The 25,931-nt window shown below is 40.4% G+C and overlaps 1 protein-coding gene across 18 annotated transcripts in view; it reads left to right on the top strand.

Moving 5' to 3' along the window:
- gw (trinucleotide repeat containing adaptor protein gawky) overlaps nt 1-25,931 on the top strand; it is a 172,602-nt gene that overhangs the window by 136,430 nt on the left and 10,241 nt on the right. For 17 of the 18 annotated variants that reach the window (XM_071689305.1, XM_071689300.1, XM_071689304.1 and 14 more), the window contains 3 exons: nt 3,321-3,510; nt 7,026-7,252; nt 8,295-8,655. In XM_071689305.1, coding sequence (XP_071545406.1) covers nt 3,321-3,510; nt 7,026-7,252; nt 8,295-8,655 — 778 coding nt within the window. The remainder of the gene's footprint in view (nt 1-3,320; nt 3,511-7,025; nt 7,253-8,294; nt 8,656-25,931) is intronic. The other variant, XR_011716097.1, reaches the window with a different exon arrangement.

The raw sequence follows: 25,931 nt of genomic DNA, 5'->3' as shown, positions 1-25,931 counted from the left end.
TTTTTGTCAAGGTGGCATGCGAAGTGAGAGTGTTAGGGAGAATGGTTAGGTGAACAGAGAAGAGGTAGTGAAAGCTTTGCGGAAGATGGAAGCCAGCAATGTGACGGGTTTGGATATTATTGCAGTGGAATTTATTAAAAAGGGGTGACTGTGTTGTTGACTGGTTGGTGAGAATAGTCAATGTATGTAAGGTTCATGGTGAAGTACTTGAGGATTGGTGGTATTCATGCATAGTGCCATTGTACAAAGGCAAAGGGGATAAAGATGAGTGTTCAAATTACAGAGCCATAAGTTTGTTGAGTATTCTTGGGAAATTATATGGGAGGGTATTGATTGAGAGGGTGAAAGCATGTACAGAGCATCATATTGGGGAAAAGCAGTGTGATTTCAGAAGTGGTAGAGGATGTATGGATCAGGTGTTTTTTTTGAAGAATGTATGTGAGAAATACTTAGAAAAACAAATGGATTTGTGTGTAGCATTCATGGATCTGGGGAAGGCATATGATAGGGTGGATAGTTATGCTTTGTGGAAGGTTTTAAGAGTATATGATGTGGGAGGCAAGTTGCTAGAAGCAGTGAAAAGTTTTTACCAAGGATGTATGGCATGTGTACGAGGAGGAAGAGAGGAAAGTGATTGGCTCCCAGTGAATGTCAGTTTGTGGTAGGAGTGCATGATGTCTCCATGTTTGTTTAATTTGTTTATGGATGGGGTTGTTAGGGAGGTGAATACAAGAGTTTTGAGAGAGGGATAAGTATGCAGTCTGTTGTGGATGAGAGGGTTTGGGAAGTGAGTCAGTTGTTCTCTGATGATACAGCGCTGGTGGCTGATTCGGGTGAGAAACTGCAGAAGTTGGTGACTGAGTTTGGTAAAGTGAGTGAAAGAAGAAAGTTGAGTAAATGTGAATAAGAGCAACTTTATTAGGTTCAGTAGGGTTGAGGAATAAATTGATTGGGAGGTAAGTTTGAATGGAGAAAAACTGGAAGTGAAGTGTTTTAGATATTTGGAAGTGGACTTAGCAGCTGATGGAACCATGAAAGTGGAAGTGAGTCACAGGGTGGGGGAGGGGGCAAAGGTTTAGGACCATTGAAGAATGTGTGGAAGGCGAGAACGTTATCTCGGAGAGCAAAAACAGGTATATTTGAAGGAATAGTGATTCCAACAATGTTATATGGTTGCAAGGCATGGGCTATAGATAGGGTTGTGTGGAGGAGGGTGGATGTGCTGGAAATGAAATGTTTGAGGACAATATGTTGTGTGAGGTAGTTTGATCGAGTAAGTAATGAAAGGGTGTTGTGTGAGGTAGTTTGATCGAGTAAGTAATGAAAGGGTAAGAGATATATGTGGTAAAAAAAAGAGTGTGGTGAGAGCAGGTGTGTTGAAATGGTTTGGACATATGGAGAGGATGAGTGAGGAAAGATTGACAGAGAGGATATATGTGTTAGAGGTGGAGGGAACGAGGAGAAGTGGGAGACCAAATTGGAGATGGAAGGATGGAGTGCAAAAAGATTTTGAGTGATCGGGGCCTGAACATACTGGAAGGTGAAAAGCGTACAAGAAATGAAGTGAATTGGAACAATGTGGTATACCGGGATCGACATGCTATCACTGGATTGAACCAAGGCATGTGAAGCGTCTGGGGTAAACCATGGAAAGTTTTGTTGGACCTGGATGTGGAAAGGGAGCTTTGGTTTTAGTGCCTTACACATGATGGGTAGAGACTGAGTGTGAACAAATGTGGCCCTTTTTTGTCTGTTCCTAGCGCTACCTCGCTGGAGGGGGGATGCTATTTCGTGTGTGGTGGGGTGGCGATGGGAATGGATGAAGGCATCAATTATAGATATGTACATGTGTATATATGTATATGACTATGTATGCATATGTATGTATACTTTGAAATGTATAAGTGCAGTTGAGGGTGTTTATGTGTATATATATGTATGTAGGTGGGTTGGGCCATTCCTCGTCTGTTTCCTTGCGCTACCTTGGGGGAGACGCTGGTTAAGTATAATAAAGAAAAGAAAAACATGTATTTATTCATACTTGCTTCCCTTCAATCCATTCCTGGCACCATCCCAAAAGGAAACAGCATTGCTGCCCACTGCTTCAGCGAGGTAGTGCCAGGAAAACAGACAGAGAAGGCCACATTCATTCACACTCACTATACCTGTCATGTGTAATGCATCAAAACCACAGCAGCCTATACACATCCAGGCCCCACAGACCTTTCCTTGGTTTAACCCTGACGCATCACATACCCTGGTTCAGTCCTTTGACAGAACATGAGTGGATATATATATATTTAATGGTTAAACCATGGAAAGGTCTGTGGGGCCTGGATGTGGTGAGGGAGTTGTGGTTTAGTTACATTACGCATGACAGGTAGAGACTGAGTGTGAAGGAATGTAGCCTTTTATTGTATGTTTTCCTGTTTGATGGAGTAAGTAATGAAAGGGTAAGAGAGAGGTGGTACAAAAAAAATGAGTGTGGTTGAAAGAGCTCAAGAGGGTGTGCTGAAATGGTTTGGACATATGGGTAGAATGAATGGAGGAAGGATGACATAAAGAGGACATATGTGTCAGAAGTAGAAGGAACAAGGAAAATGAGATGAAATTGGGGATAGAAGTTTGGAGTGAGAAAGATTTTGAGCAACTGAGGCCTGACCATGCAGGACTGTAAAAGGCGTGCATGGGATAGAGTGAATCGGAACAATGTTGTGCAGTGGGGTTGACTTGCTATCATTCAACTGAACTGGGATGTGAAGTGGCCAGGGTAAACCATAGAATTGTCCATGGGGCCTGATTCTGCATAGGTAGCTGTGGTTTCGTTGCATTGCACACAACAGCTAGAGAATGAATGTGAGCAGATGCAGCCTTTTCTTCATCTGTTCCTGGCACTGCCTTGTTAACACAGGAAATGGTGATCAAGTATGAAGAAAGATATAACTGTAGAATAGTGGTTAAATTAAACAAGTTGAAGTGAGTAGGTGACGAATGCAGTGTTGGTTGAATATTAAAAATGTCAAAATCTGTTTTTTAAGAAATGAGAGGAAGAATGCTGAAACCATGTGAATGTAAACTTGCCCCCAGTATACACAGATAGGTAGTTATGAATATTTAATCACACATGCACAGACACACTAGAGCAAGAAAGGGAGACTATTGTTTGTATATGAGTTGTAATGCCTCATATTTGATGCTTAGGTGGATTGTATACCATCATATCAAAGTATTTCTAATATGCATTTCATAGAATGATTCTGTAACTACTGTTAAGAAATTCCATGTTATAGGTAATTCATTTTGATTTTTATTAATTGCAGTACCTGGTCTTTGAATCGCACATCAGAGTCTGGCTGGCCTGAAAGTAGTAGTGGAGGTAATGACAGTAGCACTGGTGTTGAAAAAGGGGTGCCAAACATGGATTCACAGTGGGCTGCCTCTTCACAGGCTAATGCATCTGGGTCCTATGGGCTTGACATTAAGCCTTTTGAACCTGGAAAACCTTGGATGGTACGTAGATAGTTGACAAAAATTAGAATTGTGATTTGCTTTATATAAGAAATTGATCCATTACCACCCTTTCACCTGCAGTCTTTTTTTTCTGTATATAATGGTACTTAAAGGACAGTTTTGTTTCTTAGTCAAGGCAGCTAGATCCTCACACAATAGGCCCATCTACACAGTGTTGTGCTATTTCCAGCAAGTATGAGTCATTGGATGCTCAGAACCTTGAAAAATAAATGAAATAGTCATAGTCATATAACTGCTCTCAAGTGGGGAGTCATGGAGCTCATATCCTGACTTTAAACTAAACATTAGAGACATACATTTTTATAAATTAAGTAACAGAGGCTTATAAGATTTTTGGCAATGAAATTTGGCGTTGTGTTAATGTTAACATTAAAATAGAACTTTCATTGTTATGTATCTGAGGACCCCAGTTGTCAGCTCCTGCAGCTTCGAGACTGCACTCGAAACAGAAGCAGAGGGATGATGAATGCCTATGGAGTAAGAAGTTCCTTGATGAGACTGTACTCCTTTCTGCCCATTAATTATGATTTTCCCTTCCTGAATATGATTCTTGCTCATAGTGTAACCAGTTTTAGGTTGAGCCAGGTAAAACTGAACAGTAAGATGATATACATAACACACATTCATATGTTCCGAAAGAATGTGCGGAAGCATTAGCTGGGCCACTAAATAGTGTTGTTCCAAAGACATGGAAAGGGGCAAGTTTTTTGCCTGCATATAAGAAGAGGGATTAGGTAACTGCACTTAACTTGGACAGTTCCATTAACAAGTGTGTTTCGTGAAACATTGGAGAAGATAATCAGAAAGCACATGAATGGATATTTGCAAAGGAGAAACATGCAAAATGGGAGACAAAATGGGTTTAGGGAAAGAAGGTCATCCTTATACTTAATGCTCCTATCACTTAATAACCTATTGGCAGTGTTTTGAGAAAGGTGTCAAAGAAATCTCTGGGACCCCATGATGCATTTGACCTTAGGCCACTTCTGCACAGTGCACAAACTTTTAAAGTCATTCACTTGTATGCAAAATTTAGCCTTGTAATATCAGTGCTACAGATGCACTACTAAGCATTTCATTAAAATAAGTATTGCACTTACCCTCCTTGACTGTTAGATCAAAAAAATGTGCCTTATAAGCTGTCCCAGGCTAACTTCTAAATTTGAACGCTTTGCCCTTCACTGTAGTGTTGATTCGCTTTCCCTCTTCTATAAGTATTACTTTGGTTTTTGCTCCCAAGAGCTGGCTGCTTGTGTACCCACACCACTAGCTAGACCACACTATTCTCAGCAAGCTGCTGCATCATGGTTATTGTGTGGCCATCAGCAACTCGAGGGTGGGCCATTTTGATACCTGCTAATTTCCCTACAAGTCAAATGTCTGGAACTCTCTATCCTTTCATGTCTTTTCCAATGACTGTGACCTAGCACATTTCAAAAGATAGGTTTTTCACTTTCTCAAAAAAATGAGACACTTTTTCATGTCTCTTCTTTTTCTGTTTCATATTTCTCTCAATATTTCAATTAAGGCCCAGTCTTGATGTGGACTTTTGTCTGTGACTAGAGCCTTTGGCATAGAATTAAAATATTGTTACTTAATGAAATATTTCTTTTATATATTTTATGATTATCGCTGAGTCACTTCTCTGACAGTCTAATGAAAACAATGTACTTGTCATTACTCTACTGCATTTCTTTTGTCATTTATGGTCTATTGTATCACATGTATAGACAGTCATAACCAAGGTGCATCCATGGTGTCAATCTGTTTCTGTCTGCATTTGAATTGTTTTTACTACCCTTTTCTCTCTCATCTTGTCATCTTTTCCAAAAGCCTCTGTAAGTCTTCTCCTTCACCTCCAGTGTGTGGTGATCAGACATCCCACCAGCTGCTCCTCTCAGCACATTCACATCTTAGTTTCTCTTTTGCATACCCATTGATTTGTATGTAATACAGTAAAGCTTGCTTATCATTTTTCTCTGTGCACTTATGTTTGGTCCCCTTTTCAAACCAGGCATTCCCAGTCATCAGTCCTTTTTCAGCATAAAATTCTACAATCTCTTCACCATTTCCATTCACAGTACCAGTCATTAATACCTGATCTCTTGCATCAAAAATGCTGACACACACACACTCGACTCCTCCCAAAAGACTTGCCTCACTTTGGAAGTCCTCTCGTGGCCAGGTGCATAATTAATAAGCATCCTCCACTTGTGATATTTTACCCACATGAGTCATTTTTTCACTTGTTCCCACCACTTCTCCTTTGGCAGAAGTGCTTTCTCATCCTTATCTCTAATCCTCTCACTAACCTTTTACTTAACACCAATAATGTTACCAAAATGATGGAGGGAAAATTTCTTTGTTCTGCCAAGAGAAATAACCATGGTGAGTGGGTAACTTTTTTTAAAGGTAGATAGTGAGCCCAAAATCAAAAGACATGAACGCAAGAAAATGTCATTATCATCAGACTAAAGATATATGTGAATGCTATGCACTACCCTTGCCTGATGGCAAATCTCTCATAGGCACTCATAAGTAAGTTGGTAGGTACTATCTCATCATAAGTTTGAGTCATGGGTGATATAGAATGGGAATTGAATAAGGTCATGAAGAGAACAGGACCCCATGTTTAATATGTTTGGAAGACTTAAATTTCATGTCTTAGATTTCAGAGAGGCAGTTGGTATATATAAGAAGCTGATGGTTGATGTGATTTTATTAATGCATAAAGAAAATGTTTAGTGATAATCAGTTGAACTTAATATTGAACTTACACTGTCTCCACCAAAACCAAAATGTTTATTTTATCCTTTGGTTATCAAATGTTATAATGATCATAATGTTATTTAGAGGAATTCGTGTTAAGTAAAACCCCAACCTTGAGTAACCCTCCTCCAGACCTCAATATGAGAACTGGATTTACAGAACAGATGTGGTACCAGTACAGTCATTAGCATACTGTACATTTCATTATTATGTGGAGCAGTCATGTAGTACTTTTTTATATATACGTATATCATAGGGGATAGGGGAGGAAGAATACTTCCCACGTATTCCCTGCGTGTCATAGAAGGCGACTAAAAGGGAAGGGAGCGGGAGGCTGAAAAAAAAAAAAAAAAAAAAAAAAAAAAAAAGAAGAAGAAGGAAGGAACAGAGAAGGGGGCCAGGTGAGGATATTCCCTCAAAGGCCCAGTCCTCTATTCTTAATGCTACCTTGCTAACGTGGGAAATGGCGAATAGTATGAAGGAAAGAAGATATCATTTTTATGAGGACTTTTCAACAGCTAATGATGTAATTAGTATACTGGTTTAGAAAATGAACACTCAAGTGAGATTGTTATTGAAAAATAATCCTTTGTACTAAACATGCTTGGTTTAGTTAGATGCAGATTAAAGCAGGTTTACTCTCTTTAGTGATCACTGTGCAGTTCTGCCTGATCCCTGTGAATTTCTTGAAAATTATAGGTGATCACACGATAAACAAATTTCAGATGAAAAATATTGAGGATGATCCAACTATTACACCGGGCTCTGTGACGCGTTCTCCATTGTCCTTGGGCATTAAGGACTCTGAATTATTATCATCAATCAGCAAGACCCCAACAACCAACACTGTTTCAGACATGACCAGCCATCTCACTTCCCTCTCCCTTTCATCCAACACCTGGAGCTTTAACCCAGGACCTGGCCACCATGCCACCAACTCTCCGCTGTCAGGGTATGTCAATATTGAGTTCATAAGTACATTGTGTGCCTGAAAGGTCTTGTCAGTGTTCACAGATTGGTAGAATCATAGTCTTATTAGAGATCAGTATAGGGTTCTTGATCACATAATGGTGCCTTTTATTTTTGTTCATTATAACACAACTCATTTGTAATGCAAAATTTTACATTCTGCAGTCTCTCAGTGGCCTTTTACTTACTCAGTTGATCCAGAAATAACGAAGTATCCTACCAGAGTAATGTTGACTCAAAGGAATGAGAGATTGCATGAAAATGTTTAGTTTTAGTGTAGAATATATTTGTATTTGACCAACCAGTTTGGTGTATGATAATGCTTTTTATGTCTAGCCATCCAATCATTTTTGTATATTTTGTCCATGTAGGAGCTTCCAGTGGGTTTTCCGAGTGAAATTTGATAAACTGGTCATTCTTCATTACCAGATGCTGAAAGTCATTGTGATTTGTCTTATCACTGTGTCAGAACACATTTCATTAGGTTGCTTTAGTAAATACTCTTGCATGAAATATCAAGTGCTTGAACTTTCTACATAGACTTCATATTGATGTGCTTTGTGACTTTGCTTATTGTCCATGTCACACTGTGCCAGAAATTATTCATTAGGGAGCTTCTGGTGTACAATTCTGCTTGAAATTCACCATACATGTACTTCCATGCCAACTAATTTTGATATGGGCCTAGATGAAAGGAAGTGTCCTTCTGGACCCTGTGGGATTTTGAGAACTTTACTGGACATATCCAGTTTTGGGGATGGGATTGTATATTAATGTTTGGCCTCTATATATATATATATATATATATATATATATATATATATATATATATATATATATATATATATAATCAATTTGCAGGACACTGTAGTCCCCACAAAGTAGTTGCTCATTGGCCCACCTTCAAAATTATTTTTATTCTCCATGTGTGCTCCGTAGTATCAGTTACATGTTATTTTATATAACAGATTAATAGCAGTTAATAAAGCATAGAACGAAAAAAAAAAAAAAAATACCAATGGCAGGGACAGCAAGCTGAGCAGTGGGACCAATGGCAAGAGTGGGTCATCGTGGAGCGAGACTGGCCATGAAGGTGGCAGCAATTTGGCCTCAGAACTGTGGGGTGCCCCAGGGAACAAGCTTCGTGGCCCACCACCAGGGCTAATTGCTGGTAGTGTGAATGTTCAAAAGAATAGCGGTGTGGCCAGTGGAGGAGGGTCTTGGGGGACCCTTGGCAGATCAACATCATGGTCTGGAGAGCAGCATAGGAATCCCCCAAACAGTGCCTTACATTCGGCTGCTGCTGCAGCCGTTGCTGCTTCAGGAGCCTGGACCAACTCTCAGCTGCCCTCCACCTGGCTCATCCTAAGGAACTTAACACCTCAGGTAACTTCCCACTTTTCATATTATCTTATCACAGTTACACTGTAATCCTCAGCTTTCAGGATTCAAGAGAGTAATGCAAATGGACCCACGCTGCAACACATCTCAGGACTCATTATGCTCTAGTCCAAGTATAGAAGGTAGACCATACAATAAAGATGGTAGATTTTATTAACTGCTCTGGCTTCAGTGGTCAATGACCACTTGTGATAAGCGAGAGGGAGTTGAACAGGGCTGTAGAAAGGGTAACTCTTGAAATCAGAAAGAAATTATCCAGTACTGCGGCATGTTGCATACATCATGGAATTTATTGGCCAGAATATAAATGAAATAATTAGCTGCTGATAAAAACTTACGTTGTCCCTTACAGGTATTTTTTGTAAGGAACATTATTATTTTTTCTTTTTGGCTTTTGTTATACAAGATTAAATTGATGAACAGGAATGATAGCATTAATATTGATTGAGAAGGCGCAGATTTTTACACAAAAATTGCAAAGGGGAAAATGGAATGCTTGGAAATGTTTAATGTATTTTTTAAGAGGCCAACAAAATTATTGGTATGTAAATTAAGTAGCCTTATTAGATTTATTGGGTTAGTTAATTGTCACTTGCTTGTTCAGACATTGATCCTTGCTTTTTCATTTTTAACTTGGAATTCAAGGGATTTTGGTTGCTGAACATATTTAATCTTTTCACTTATACTTTCCAATATCTGTACATCCTTCTAATATTTATTCTTCCTTCTACTGTCTCTCTCTCCTTCCCTGAGCTTTTGAATTACACCATCTCAAGCATGTGAAATAGAAATGCCTAATATCTTCATCTTTAGCTGCTTAAGCAACACCACATTTATGTCTTATTAGTTTTTGTTGATCTTGTAACTCGACAGCAGTTTTTACCATTTAGGCATGTGCACTTCCTTGCTCTATTTTGTATTTAGTGTTTTCAGTGCCTGTTTTCTTTTTTACTTTTAAATCACAATATACTAGAAAATCTGTTGAGAGACTGAGTATGCAACCTTGTTAACTTTTATGTTTCTTTTTAGTGCTAAAACATTTTGAATAGTTGAACAGTCATCCTATGTGTTATTTCCTATATTTAGCATAGACTTGTTTATGCAAAATCTTGTTCAAACAGTATGGTTCATGCCACATTAGTGCATTCATCTATGCCTGCACCTTTCAGGCCTGCATACTCTACCACATGATGTTATATACAGGAATATGCTGGAACATAGGAATTTTATACATGTAATGTTTTGTATATATTGTCCTGAGGACAATATATGGTGTGACATGAATTGATTGTAGAAGGATTGACGTGGTAAGAGGGAACTGTAAAAGTACAGTATATTGTTTGGGTGTTGAAATGGTTCAGACACATAGGTAGGAGTGATGAACACTAATTAAGAAGATATATGTCTTAAATGGAGAGAGGGAGGAGGAGAAAGATACCAAGAAGGAGATGGAATATGAAGCAAAAGAGGCTTTAGGTATCAGGGTCTCAACATTCAAGAGGGTGAGAGTCATGTATGGGATAAAATGAATTGGATTTAAATGATATAATGGCAGCAGTGTTAAAGCATTTTAGGTAAACTGCAGTAATATATGGAGGTTGTCTTTGGATGGTAGACTGTGTTTTTGCTGTATTACACATGACAACAAGAGAATGGATGTTTGCAAATGAGGCCATTGACCATGATGCTACCTTGCAGAAGTAGAATTGTATAAAAGAAATGAGATTACACAGACATCCATACTTGAATCTTGCACTTTTTAATGTTTAATGCTCTTCCCATGTGTGCACCTTAATGGCTTTCAGTAATTTTTTTGTAACTGTCCCTTGAAATGTATACAACATGAGGGTTGTTTCATTGGAATCGCAAATATTTCACTAATTTTTGTGAACAGTGGGCTCTCCCATCCCTGCATCATTAAGGTAACACTCCCTCATAACCTGGCTTTTTTCTTTCAGTAGATCACTACTTTGTTTATTTTGCATGTTGTTTAGCTTGTTTTAGTATGAATATCTAGTATATAATACATGAGCATAAGTTTTTCTGTAAGCTTGATTATCTTGTATGGTAATAGAAGAGATGTCATAGACATTCTTGTGGATGAATGTAAGGTTTCAAAAAGAAAGTAGATCAACTTCATTCTGTCACTCAAGGAAGTATTTCTGTGGGGGTAAAGTAAGTGTTTGCAACTTCTAATGTTAGGTTTTTCTTGAGCCACTAGTATACTTCAACACCTCCAATAGTTTTGTACTCATTTCTGCCTTTTGTGACTCTCCCATTTACTGTCAGTACCTCTATTCTGTCTTTCTTACTGCTTGTATATTTGCTTAGGATTTTTTTTTTTTTTTTTTTTTTTTTTTTTTTTTTTTTTATAATGAACTAGCAGAATATCTTAAAAAATGTTTCATACATTTCAGTGGGGTCTTTGGTACCGAAAGAATGAAGATTGTTAGCAACCAAAATGTTTTGGGGAAGATTCTGCATATGCCACCTTGCTGTGATAGCAGGGAAGGGCATAATAGTATGTGATTGAAAAAATATACCCCTATACCCCATTTTGCCATTTTCAACTTTCAGTGGTTTACATATTGTATTTAGTGTATTGTCAAACATCTTATGGTCTGACATAATTTTCCATATTTCCTTTTGATTGGATGAATATTAATGCTCAATTACTTTGTATACATGCCAGAAGGAATGAAGTTTGCTTCTGAGAAATTATAAAAGTAGAATTTTTCGGCACTAGTATGGAACATTCATCCATTCTTATATTTCTAGAATATGCCAAAATGCACAGTGACCAAGGTGTTTGGAAAAGATACTGTAGAGGCTAGCCTCCTTTTAAGTGCTGGTAATGGTTTAATGGATTTAGGTAGAAAGGAGATTATAATGAATCAGTCTTATTGATCAAAAATATGTTTTATTCTAGTACATCATATTAGAATTGTTAACTCGGATAATCCAAGAAGCTTTTCCTTAGAAATCCATTTCATATATTTCAACTCACCTCTTTGATCATACTAGTGTTTCCTGTAAGTTACTGTTGTGTTATGTTTTCCATGTATACAATTATCAGCATTTACTGAGTTTCTCCCCATATAAAAGAATTTTGAATGGGTCATAGATTTGTTGGTGTGTGCCACTTTAATATATTCCACATAATCTTCATTTTTCTCGGCTTTTAAACAAAAATTTTTTATATTTACATTAACCTTTTTCTCTGTGTATATTTTTGTTATGTTTAACTTTGATGATACCATGGCCATAATGATGGGTTCATGTGTGATTCTGCACGATATATATATTATGCCTCGCTTCCTCCTATGCTAAATAAATGGTATTGCTAGGAATCAGTCTTATACACTCCAAAATCTGGATATATATTGTTTGTAAAAAATATTTTCTGGTTTATCATCATTTTTATGTGGATGGCATGCAGATTTTCCATTAAGAATACATGTATTATACTAAGTAAAAATCTAGTTGGATGGATGATGCCTGTTAGTATGGGAGAAGCCTCATTAATAGGTGAGTTGTGTTGAAGGTATACAAGATCATGATATTTCAAATATATCATTGGCTAGTACAGGAAGCATTTCAGCACAGCACTGTGATTTCAAATCAAAATAAGTAATGTCGAGATTAGAGCAATGCAAGGAGATGGTTTAAGAATAAAAGTGCTCACATTTGCATCTGTGTAAATACCTCTTTGTAATTACCTTTATGTCCTGTAGGGGGAGGGAGGTATACACTTATGGGACCCCCATCTCTTGAATATTTTCTGCAATCATACAGCTTCGTCATTTTATGTATGCCGTCCGAGTTAATCGTGGTCTGTCATTTTATTCCATATATCCACCACTCTTGTACTGTAGAATCTTCAATTTATGTATGCTGTCTGAGTTAATCGTGGTCTGTCATTTTATTCCATTTATCCACCACTCTTGTTCTGTAAAAGTACTGCTTTTGTTGCTTTATTTCGTGTTATGACCTCTACTTGCTTTGTTTCTACATATCTCAGAGAACTATTTGCTGTGTCATTAATCTGTTTGAAAGACACACACAATATATACATACCGATACATCTAAACGTATACATATATATACACACACATATTTATATATATTTATTTATTTTATTTTGCTTTGTCGCTGTCATCCCTGGGGATGGGGAGAAAGAATACTTCCCACGCATTCCTCACGTGTCGTAGAAGGGGATGGGAGTGGGGGGCCAGAAACCCTCCCCTCCTTGTATTTCAACTTTCTAAAAGGGGAAACAGAAGAAGGAGTCACGTGGGGAGTGCTCATCCTCCTCGAAGGCTCAGATTGGGGTGTCTGAATGTGTGTGGATGTAACTAAGATGAGAGAAAAGGAGAGATAGGTAGTATGTTTGAGGAAAGGAACCTGGATGTTTTGGCTCTGAGTGAAACGAAGCTCAAGGGTAAAGGGGAAGAGTGGTTTGGGAATGTCTTGGGAGTAAAGTCAGGGGTTAGTGAGAGGACAAGAGCAAGGGAAGGAGTAGCACTTCTTCCGAAACAGGAGTTGTGGGAGTATGTGATAGAGTGTAAGAAAGTAAATTCTAGATTGATATGGGTAAAACTGAAAGTTGATGGAGAGAGATGGGTGATTATTGGTGCATATGCACCTGCTTTGTCGCTGTCTCCCGTGTTAGCGAGGTAGCGCAAGGAAACAGAGAAAAGAATGGCCCAACCCACCCACATGCACATGTATATATATATACACGTCCACACACGCAAATATACATACCTATACATCTCAATGTACACATATATATGCACACACAGACATATACATATATACACATGTACATAATTCATAGTCTGCCTTTATTTATTCCCATCGCCAACCTGCCACACATGGAATAACAACCCCCTCCCCCCTCATGTGTGCGAGGTAGCGCTAGTAAAAGACAACAAAGGCCCCATTTGTTCACACTCAGTCTCTAGCTGCCATGTAATAATGCACCGAAACCACAGCTCCCTTTCCACATCCCGGCCCCACAGAACCTTCCATGGTTTACATGGCCCAGACACTTCACATGCCCTGGTTCAATCCATTGACAGCATGTCGACCCCAGTATACCACATCGTTCCAGTAACTCTATTCCTTGCACGCCTTTCACCCTCCTGCATGTTCAGGCCCTGATCACTCAAAATCTTTTTCACTCCATCCTTCCACCTCCAATTTGGTCTCCCACTTCTCCTCATTCCCTCCACCTTTGACACATATATCCTCTTGGTCAATCTTTCCTCACTCATTCTCTCCATGTGACCAAACCATTTCAAAACACCCTCTTCTGCTCTCTCAACCACACACTTTTTTTATTTCCACACACCTCTCTTACCCTTACATTACTTACTCGATCAAACCACCTCACACCACATATTGTCCTCAAAACATCTCATTTCCAGCACATCCATCCTCCTGCGCACAACTCCATCCATAGCCCACGCCTCGCAGCCATACAACATTGTTGGAACAACTATTCCTTTAAACATACCCATTTTTGCTTTCGGAGATAATGTTCTCGACTTCCAAACATTCTTCAAGGCTCCCAGAACTTTCGCCCCCTCCCCCACCCTATGATTCACTTCCGCTTCCATGGTTCCATCCACTCCCAGATATCTAAAACACTTTACTTCCTCCAGTTTTTCTCCATTCAAACTTACCTCCCAATTGACTTGACCCTCAACCCTACTGTACCTAATAACCTTGCTCTTATTCACATTTACTCTTAACTCTCTTCTTTCACACACTTTACCAAACTCAGTCACCAGCTTCTGCAGTTTCTCACATGAATCAGCGAACAACAACTGACTCACTTCCCAAGCTCTCTCATCCACAACAGACTGCATACTTGCCCGTCTTTCCAAAACTCTTGCATTCACCTCCCTAACAACCCCATCCATAAACAAATTAAACAACCATGGAGACATCACACACCCCTGCCGCAAACCTACATTCACTGAGAACCAATCACTTTCCTCTCTTCCTACACGTACACATGCCTTACATCCTCGATAAAAACTTTTCACTGCTTCTAACAACTTGCCTCCCACACCATATACTCTTAATACCTTCCACAGAGCATCTCTATCAACTCTATCATATGCCTTCTCCAGATCCATAAATGCTACATACAAATCCATTTGCTTTTCTAAGTATTTCTCACATACATTCTTCAAAGCAAACGCCTAATCCACACATCCTCTACCACTTCTGAAACCACACTGCTCTTCCCCAATCTGATGCTCTGTACATACCTTCACTGTCTCAATCAATACCCTCCCATATGATTTACCAGGAATACTCAACAAACTTATACCTCTGTAATTTGAGCACTCACTCTTATACCCTTTGCCTTTGTACAATGGCACTATGCAATCATTCCGCCAATCCTCAGGCACCTCACCATGAATCATACATACATTAAATAACCTTACCAACCAGTCAACAATACACTCACCCCCTTTTTAAATAAATTCCACTGCATTACCATCTAAACCTGCTGTCTTGCTGGCTTTCATCTTCCGCAAAGCTTTTACTACCTCTTCTCTGTTTACCAAATCATTTTCCCTAACCCTCTCACTTTACACACCACCTCGACCAAAACACCCTATGTCTGCCACTCTATCATCAGACATTCAACAAACCTTCAAAATACTCCATCTCCTTCTCACATCACCACTTCTTGTTATCACCTCTCCATTAGCCCCCTTCACTGAAGTTCCCATTTGCTCCCTTGTCCTATGCACTTTATTTATGTCCTTCCAAAACATCTTTTTTGTTCTCCCTAAATTTTAATGATACTCTCGCCCAACTCTCATTTGCCCTCTTTTTCACCTCTTGCACCTTTCTCTTGACCTCCTGCCTCTTTCTTTTATACATCTCCCACTCATTTGCATTTTTTCCCTGCAAAAATTGTCCAAATGCCTCTCTCTTCTCTTTCACTAATAATCTTACTTCTTCATCCCACCACTCACTACCCTTTCCAATCAACCCACCTCCCATGCTGATATATATAGATTTATGTGCTGAAAAAGGACTGGTGATTGGGAATACCTGGTTTAAAAAGCGAGATATACATAAGTATACGTATGTAAGTAGGAGAGATGGCCAGAGAGCGTTATTGGATTACGTGTTAATTGACAGGCACGCGAAAGAGAGACTTTTGGATGTTAATGTGCTGAGAGGTGCAACTGGAGGGATGTCTGATCATTATCTTGTGGAGGCTAAGGTGAAGATTTGTATGGGTTTTCAGAAAAGAAGAGTGAATGTTGGGGTGAAGAGGGTGGTGAGAGAAGTGAGCTTGGGAAGGAGACTTGTGTGAGGAGGTACCAGGAGAGACTGAGTACAGAATGGAAAAAGGTGAGAACAATGGAAGTAAGGGGAGTGGGGGAGGAATGGGATGTATTTAGGGAATCAGTAATGGATTGTGCAAAAGATGCTTGTGGCATGAGAAGAGTGGGAGGTGGGTTGATTGGAAAGGGTAGTGAGTGGTGGGATGAAGAAGTAAGATTATTAGTGAAAGAGAAGAGAGAGGCATTTGGACGATTTTTGCAGGGAAAAAATGCAATTGAGTGGGAGATGTATAAAAGAAAGAGACAGGAGGTCAAGAGAAAGGTGCAAGAGGTGAAAAAGATGGCAAATGAGAGTTGGGGTGAGAGAGTATCATTAAATTTTAGGGAGAATAAAAAGATGCTCTGGAAGGAGGTAAATAAAGTGCGTAAGACAAGGGAGCAAATGGGAACTTCAGTGAAGGGCGCAAATGGGGAGGTGATAACAAGTAGTGGTCATGTGAGAAGGAGATGGAGTGAGTATTTTAAAGGTTTGTTGAATGTGTTTGATGATAGAGTGGCAGATATAGGGTGTTTTGGTCGAGGTGGTGTGCAAAGTGAGAGGGTTAGGGAAAATGATTTGGTAAACAGAGAAGAGGTGGTAAAAGCTTTGCAGAAGATGAAAGCCGGCAAGGCAGCAGGTTTGGATGGTATTGCAGTGGAATTTATTAAAAAAGGGGGTGACTGTATTATTGACTGGTTGGTAAGGTTATTTGATGTATGTATGACTCATGGTGAGGTGCCTGAGGATTGGCGGAATGCGTGCATAGTGCCATTGTACAAAGGCAAAGGGTATAAGAGTGAGTGCTCAAATTACAGAGGTATAAGTTTGTTGAGTATTCTTGGTAAATTCTATGGGAGGGTATTGATTGAGAGGGTGAAGGCATGTACAGAGCATCAGATTGGGAAGAGCAGTGTGGTTTCAGAAGTGGTAGAGGATGTGTGGATCAGGTGTTTGCTTTGAAGAATGTATGTGAGAAATACTTAGAAAAGCAAATGGATTTGTATTTAGCATTTATGGATCTGGAGAAGGCATATGATAGAGTTGATAGAGATGCTCTGTGGAAGGTATTAGGAATATATGGTGTGGGAGGTAAGTTGTTAGAAGCAGTGAAAAGTTTTTATCGAAGATGTAAGTCATATGTGCGTGTAGGAAGAGAGGAAAGTGATTGGTTCTCAGTGAATGTAGGTTTGCGGCAGGGGTGTGTGATGTCTCCATGGTTGTTTAATTTGTTATGGATGAGGTTGTTGGGGAGGTGAATGCAAGAGTTTTGGAAAGAGGGGCAAGTATGAAGTCTGTTGTGGATGAGAGAGCTTGGGAAGTGAGTCAGTTGTTGTTCGCTGATGATACAGTGCTGGTGGCTGATTCATGTGAGAAACTGCAGAAGGTGGTGACTGAGTTTGGTAAAGTGTGTGAAAGAAGAAAGTTAAGAGTAAATGTGAATAAGGGTAAGGTAAATAGGTACAGTAGGGTTGAGGGTCAAGTCAATTGGGAGGTAAGTTTGAATGGAGAAAAACTGGAGGAAGTAAAGTGTTTTAGATATCTGGGAGTGGATCTGGCAGTAGATGGAACCATGGAAGCGGAAGTGGATCATAGGTTGGGGGAGGGGGCGAAAATCCTGGGAGCCTTGAAGAATGTGTGGAAGTCGAGAACATTATCTCAGAAAGCAAAAATGGGTATGTTTTAAGGAATAGTGGTTTTGTGCGCAGGAGGATGGATGTGCTGGAAATGAGATGTTTGAGGACAATGTGTGGTATGAGGTGGTTTGATCGAGTAAGTAACGTAAGGGTAAGAGAGATGTGTGGAAATAAAAAGAGCGCGGTTGAGAGAGCAGAAGAGGGTGTTTTGAAATGGTTTGGGCACATGGAGAGAATGAGTTAGGAAAGATTGACCAAGAGGATATATGTGTCGGAGGTGGAGGGAACGAGGAGAAGCGGGAGACCAAATTGGAGGTGGAAAGATGGAGTGAAAAAGATTTTGTGTGATCGGGGCCTGAACATGCAGGAGGGTGAAAGGAGGGCAAGGAATAGAGTGAATTGGATCGATGTGGTATACCGGGGTTGACGTGCTGTCAGTGGATTGAATCAGGGCATGTGAAGCGTCTGGGGTAAACCATGGAAAGCTGTGTAGGTATGTATATTTGAGTGTGTGGACGTATGTATATAAATGTGTATGGCGGTGGGTTGTGCCATTTTTTTCGTCTGTTTCCTTGCGTTACCTCGCAATATATATATATATATATATATATATATATATATATATATATATATATATATATATATATATATATATATAATTTTTTTTTTTTTTTTTTTTTTTTTTTTTTTTTTTTTTTTGCCGCTGTCTCCCGCGTTTGCGAGGTAGCGCAAGGAAACAGACGAAAGAAATGGCCCAACCCACCCCCATACACATGTATATACATACGTCCACACACGCAAATATACATACCTACACAGCTTTCCATGGTTTACCCCAGTCGCTTCACATGCCTTGATTCAATCCACTGACAGCACGTCAACCCCGGTATACCACATCGCTCCAATTCACTCTATTCCTTGCCATCCTTTCACCCTCCTGCATGTTCAGGCCCCGATCACGCAAAATCTTTTTTACTCCATCTTTCCACCTCCAATTTGGTCTCCCACTTCTCCTCGTTCCCTCCACCTCCGACACATATATCCTCTTGGTCAATCTTTCCTAACTCATTCTCTCCATGTGCCCAAACCATTTCAAAACACCCTCTTCTGCTCTCTCAACCACGCTCTTTTTATTTCCACACATCTCTCTTACCCTTACGTTACTTACTCGATCAAACCACCTCATACCACACATTGTCCTCAAACATCTCATTTCCAGCACATCCATCCTCCTGCGCACAACTCTATCCATAGCCCACGCCTCGCAACCATACAACATTGTTGGAACCACTATTCCTTCAAACATACCCATTTTTGCTTTCCGAGATAATGTTCTCGACTTCCACACATTCTTCAAGGCTCCCAGAATTTTCGCTCCCTCCCCCACCCTATGATCCACTTCCGCTTCCATGGTTCCATCCGCTGCCAGATCCACTCCCAGATATATATATATATATATATATATATACACATATATACATATATATATATATATATTTATTTATATTTATTATACTTTGTCGCTGTCTCCCGCGTTTGCGAGGTAGCGCAAGGAAACAGACGAAAGAAATGGCCCAACCCCCCCCCATACACATGTATATACATACGTCCACACACGCAAATATACATACCTACACAGCTTTCCATGGTTTACCCCAGACGCTTCACATGCCCTGCTTCAATCCACTGACAGCACATCAACCCCGGTATACCACATCGCTCCAATTCACTCTATTCCTTGCCCTCCTTTCACCCTCCTGCATGTTCAGGCCTCGATCACACAAAATCTTTTTCACTCCATCTTTCCACCTCCAATTTGGTCTCCCTCTTCTCCTTGTTCCCTCCACCTCCGACACATATATCCTCTTGGTCAATCTTTCCTCACTCATCCTCTCCATGTGCCCAAACCACTTCAAAACTCCCTCTTCTGCTCTCTCAACCACGCTCTTTTTATTTCCACACATCTCTCTTACCCTTACGGTACTCACTCGATCAAACCACCTCACACCACACACTGTCCTCAAACATCTCATTTCCAGCACATCCATCCTCCTGCGCACAACTCTATCCATAGCCCACGCCTCGCAACCATACAACATTGTTGGAACCACCATTCCTTCAAACATACCCATTTTTGCTTTCCGAGATAATGTTCTCGACTTCCACACATTCTTCAAGGCCCCCAGGATTTTCGCCCCCTCCCCCACCCTATGATCCATTTCCGCTTCCATGGTTCCATCCGCTGCCAGATCCACTCCCAGATATCTAAAACACTTCACTTCCTCCAGTTTTTCTCCATTCAAACTCACCTCCCAATTGACTTGACCCTCAACCCTACTGTACCTAATAACCTTGCTCTTATTCACATTTACTCTTAACTTTCTTCTTCCATACACTTTTCCAAACTCAGTCACCAGCTTCTGCAGTTTCTCACATGAATCAGCCACCAGCGCTGTATCATCAGCGAACAACAACTGACTCACTTCCCAAGCTCTCTCATCCCCAACAGACTTCATACTTGCCCCTCTTTCCAAAACTCTTGCATTTACCTCCCTAACAACCCCATCCATAAACAAATTAAACAACCATGGAGACATCACACACCCCTGCCGCAAACCTACATTCACTGAGAACCAGTCACTTTCCTCTCTTCCTACACGTACACATGCCTTACATCCACGATAAAAACTTTTCACTGCTTCTAACAACTTTCCTCCCACACCATATATTCTTAATACCTTCCACAGAGCATCTCTATCAACTCTATCATATGCCTTCTCCAGGTCCATAAATGCTACATACAAATCCATTTGCTTTTCTAAGTATTTCTCACATACATTCTCCAAAGCAAACACCTGATCCACACATCCTCTACCACTTCTGAAACCACACTGCTCTTACCCAATCTGATGCTCTGTACATGCCTTCACCCTCTCCATCAATACCCTCCCATATAATTTACCAGGAATACTCAACAAACTTATACCTCTGTAATTTGAGCACTCACTCTTATCCCCTTTGCCTTTGTACAATGGCACTATGCACGCATTCTGCCAATCCTCAGGCACCTCACCATGAGTCATACATACATTAAATAACCTTACCAACCAGTCAACAATACAGTCATCCCCTTTTTTAATAAATTCCACTGCAATACCATCCAAACCCGCTGCCTTGCCGGCTTTCATCTTCCGCAAAGCTTTCACTACCTCTTCTCTGTTTACCAAATCATTTTCCCTAACCCTCTCACTTTGCACACCACCTCGACCAAAACACCCTATATCTGCCACTCTATCATCAAACACATTCAACAAACCTTCAAAATACTCACTCCATCTCCATCTCACATCACCACTACTTGTTATCACCTCCCCACTTGCGCCCTTCACCGAAGTTCCCATTTGCTCCCTTGTCTTACGCACTTTATTTACCTCCTTCCAGAACATATATATATATATTTTTATATATATATATATATTTTTTTTTTTTTTTTTTTTATACTATTCGCTATTTCCCGCGATAGCGAGGTAGCGTTAAGAACAGAGGACTGGGCCTTTGAGGGAATATCCTCACCTGGACCTCTTCTCTGTTCCTTCTTTTGGGGGGAAAAAAAGAAAAAACGAGAGGGGAGGATTTCCAGCCCCCCGCTCCCTTCCCTTTTAGTCGCCTTCTACGACACGCAGGGAATACGTGGGAAGTATTCTTTCTCCCCTATCCCCAGGGAATATATATATATATATATATTATATTTTTTTTTATTATACTTTGTCGCTGTCTCCCGCGTTTGCGAGGTAGCGCAAGGAAACAGAAGAAAGAAATGCCCCCCCCCCCCAACACATGTATATACATACGTCCACACACGCAAATATACATACCTACACAGCTTTCCATGGTTTACCCCAGACGCTTCACATGCCTTGCTTCAATCCACTGACAGCACGTCAACCCCGGTATACCACATCGATCCAATTCACTCTATTCCTTGCCCTCCTTTCACCCTCCTGCATGTTCAGGCCCCGTTCACACAAAATCTTTTTCACTCCATCTTTCCACCTCCAATTTGGTCTCCCTCTTCTCCTAGGGGAGTGGGGGAGGAATGGGATGTATTTAGGGAATCAGTGATGGATTGCGCAAAAGATGCTTGTGGCATGAGAAGAGTGAGAGGTGGGTTGATTAGAAAGGGTAGTGAGTGGTGGGATGAAGAAGTAAGATTATTAGTGAAAGAGAAGAGAGAGGCATTTGGACGATTTTTGCAGGGAAAAAATGCAGTTGAGTGGGAGATGTATAAAAGAAAGAGACTGGAGGTCAAGAGAAAGGTGCAAGCGGTGAAAAAGAGGGCAAATGAGAGTTAGGGTGAGAGAGTATCATTAAATTTTAGGGAGAATAAAAAGATGTTCTGGAAGGAGGTAAATAAAGTGCGTAAGACAAGGGAGCAAATGGGAACTTCAGTGAAGGGCACAAATGGGGAGGTGATAACAAGTAGTGGTGATGTGAGAAAGAAATGGAGTGAGTATTTTGAAGGTTTGTTGAATGTGTTTGATGATAGAGTGGCAGATATAGGGTGTTTTGGTCGAGGTGGTGTGCAAAGTGAGAGGGTTAGGGAAAATGATTTGGTAAACAGAGAAGAGGTAGTAAAAGCTTTGCAGAAGATAAAAGTCAGCAAGGCAGCGGGTTTAGATGGTATTACAGTGGAATTTATTAGAAAAGGGGATGACTGTGTTTTTGACTGGTTGGTAAGGATATTCATTATATGTATGGTTCATGGTGAAGTGCTTGAGGATGGGAAGAATGCATGCATAGTGCCATTGTACAAAGGCAAAGGGGATAAAGGTGAGTGTTCAAATTACAGAGGTATAAGTTTATTGAGTATTCCTGGGAAATTATATGGGAGGGTTTTGATTGAGAGGTAAAGGCATGTACAGAGCATTAGATTGGGGAAGAGCAGTGTGGCTTCAGAAGTGGTAGAGAATGTGTGGATCAGGTGTTTGCTTTGAAGAATGTATGTGAGAAATACTTGAAAGAACAGATGGATTTGTATTTAGCATTTATGGATCTGGAGAAGGCATATGATAAGAGTTGCTCTGTGGAAGGTATTAAGAGTATATGGTGTGGGAGGTAAGTTGCTAGAAGCAGTGAAAAGTTTTTATCGAGGATGTGAGGCATGTGTATGAGTAGGAAGAGAGGAGAGTGATTGGTTCCCAGTGAATGTCAGTTTGCGGCAGGGGTGCGTGATGTCTCCATGGCTGTTTAATTTATTTATGGATGGGGTTGTTAGGGAGGTGAATGCAAGAGTTTGGAGAGAGGGGCAAGTATGCAGTCTGTATTGGATGAGAGGGCTTGGGAAGTGAGTCAATTGTTCTCTGGTGATACAGCGCTGGTGGCTGGTTTGGGTGAGAATCTGCATAAGTTGGTGACTGAGTTTTGTAAAGTGTATGATAGAAGAAAGATGAGAGTAAATGTGAATAAGAGCAAGGTTATTAGGTTCAGTAGGGTTGAGGGACAAGTCAATTGGGAGGTAAGTTTGAATGGAGAAAAACTGGAGGATGTAAAGTGTTTTAGATACCTGGGAGTGGATTTGGCAGCGGATGGAACCATGGAAGCGTGAATGAATCATAGGGTGGGGGAGGGGGCGAAAGTTCTTGGAGCATTGAAGAACGTGTGGAAGGGAAGAACACTATCTCAGAAAGCAAGAATGGGTATGTTTGAAGGAATAGTGGTTCCAACAATGTTAAATGGTTGCGAGGCATGGTCTATAGATAGGGTTGTGCGGAGGAGGATAGATGTGTTGGAAATGAAATGTTTAGGGACAATATGTGGTGTGAGGTGGTTTGATCGAGTAAGTAATTAAAGGGTAAGAGATATGTGTGGTAATAAAGAAGAGTGTGGTTGAGAGAGCAGAAGAGAGTGCATTGATATGGTTTGGTCACATGGAGAGAATAAGTGAGAAAAGATTGACAAAGAGGATATATGTGTCAGAGGTGGAGGGAATGAGGAGAAGTGGGAGACAAAATTGGAGATGGAAGGATGGAGTGAAAAAGATTTTGAGTGATTGGGGCCTGAATATACAGGAGGGTGAAAGGTGTGTAAGGAATAGAGTGAATTGGAACGATGTGGTATACTGGGGTCGACGTGCTGTCAGTGGATTAAACCAGGGCATGTGAAGCATCTGAGGTAAACCATGGAAAGTTTTGTGGGGCCTGGATGTGGAAAGTGAGCTATGGTTTCAGTGCATCACACATGATAGGTAGAGACTGAGTGTGAACAAATGTGGCCTTTGTTGTCTTTTCCTAGCGATACCTCGTGCACAGTGGGGGGGTGCCATTTCATGCGTGGCGGGGATGGCAACGGGAATGGATGAAGGCAGCAAGTATGAATATGTACATGTGTATATATATGTCTGTGTATGTATATGTATGTATATGTTGAAATGTATAGGTATGTATATGTGCATGTGTGGTTGTTTATGTATATACAAGTGTATGGGTTGGGCGATTCTTTTGTCTGTTTCCTTGTGTTACCTCACTAACGCAGGAGACAGCGACTAAGTATAATGAATAATGAATCATACAACTTATCAGGTACACTCAACAGAGTTTATACCACTGCAGTTTGAAAATTCACCTTTATCCTCTTTGCCTGTTTTCTTTGGCACTATACATGCATTCCAACGACCCTCAGGCACCTCACCATGATCCATACTTATATTAAAGATCCTCAACAGCCAATAAACAATACAGTCACCCTCTTTTCTTAGAAATATCAGCTGCAATATCTTCCACTCCAGCCACCTTGCCTTATTTCATTTTACACAAGGCTATCGTCACCTCTTCTTTATTCAAACCACTCTGTGACTCTTTCACATCACATACCACCCTAACCCAAAGACCTTACATCTGCCACCATATCATCAAACACATCCAACACTCCTTCAAAATACTCTCTTCATCGCTACGCGTTACCACTTTGCCGTTTATCCCTTTCACTGGATTTCCCATTTGTTCTATGATTATGTCAAACTATTAACATGTTATTGTCCCTGAATATTAGTTTTAATGTTTTTATTTTTTTTTTTTTTTTTTTTTTTTTTTTTTTTTTTTTTTGTCGCTGTCTCCCGCGTTTGCGAGGTAGCGCAAGGAAACAGACGAAAGAAATGGCCCCCCCCCCATACACATGTATATACATACGTCCACACACGCAAATATACATACCTACACAGCTTTCCATGGTTTACCCCAGATGCTTCACATGCCTTGATTCAATCCACTGACAGCACGTCAGCCCCGGTATACCACATCGCTCCAATTCACTCTATTCCTTGCCCTATTTTCACCCTCCTGCATGTTCAGGCCCCAATCACACAAAATCTTTTTCACTCCATCTTTCCACCTCCAATTTGGTCTCCCTCTTCTCCTTGTTCCCTCCACCTCCGACACATATATCCTCTTGGTCAATCTTTCCTCACTCATCCTCTCCATGTGCCCAAACCACTTCAAAACACCCTCTTCTGCTCTCTCAACCACGCTCTTTTTATTTCCACACATCTCTCTTACCCTTACGTTACTCACTCGATCAAACCACCTCACACCACACATTGTCCTCAAACATCTCATTTCCAGCACATCCATCCTCCTGCGCACAACTCTATCCATAGCCCACGCCTCGCAACCATACAACATTGTTGGAACCACTATTCCTTCAAACATACCCATTTTTGCTTTTATCATTATTATTAATCTGAAACAGGGCATGTGAAACATCTGGGGTAAACCATGGAAAGGTCTGTAGGGCCTGGATGTGTATGGGCAGCTGTGGTTTTGGTTCGTTACACATGACAGCTAGAGACTGAGTGTTAATGAATGTGGCCTTTTTTGTCTGTTTTTCCTGGTGCTGTCCCACTGATGCAGAGGGTGGCGATGCTGTTTCTTGTGGAGCAGGGTGGTGGTGGAAATGGATGAAGGCAAGCAAGTATGAATATGTACATGTGTATATATATGTATATGTCTGTGTATGTGTGTGTTTGTATATGTTGATATGTATATATACGTGTATGTGCGTTTATGTATATGTATGTGTATATGAGTGAATGGGTCTTTCTTCGTCTGGTTTTCTTTGTTTCCCGGAGCTACCTTGCTGACTCGGGAAATAGCGATCAAGTATGATAAATAAGTATTGTTGTTAAAAGATAGCCCCAGGATTCCATTTTATAGAGCTATGGCAGCCTTGAGGGTGCTTTCCATACAGGAACAGGGATATGGATGACTTTTG

The sequence above is a fragment of the Panulirus ornatus genome, chromosome 46, assembly GCF_036320965.1.
Source record: "Panulirus ornatus isolate Po-2019 chromosome 46, ASM3632096v1, whole genome shotgun sequence".
NCBI lineage: Eukaryota > Metazoa > Arthropoda > Malacostraca > Decapoda > Palinuridae > Panulirus > Panulirus ornatus.
This window is presented reverse-complemented; position numbering and strand designations above follow the sequence as displayed.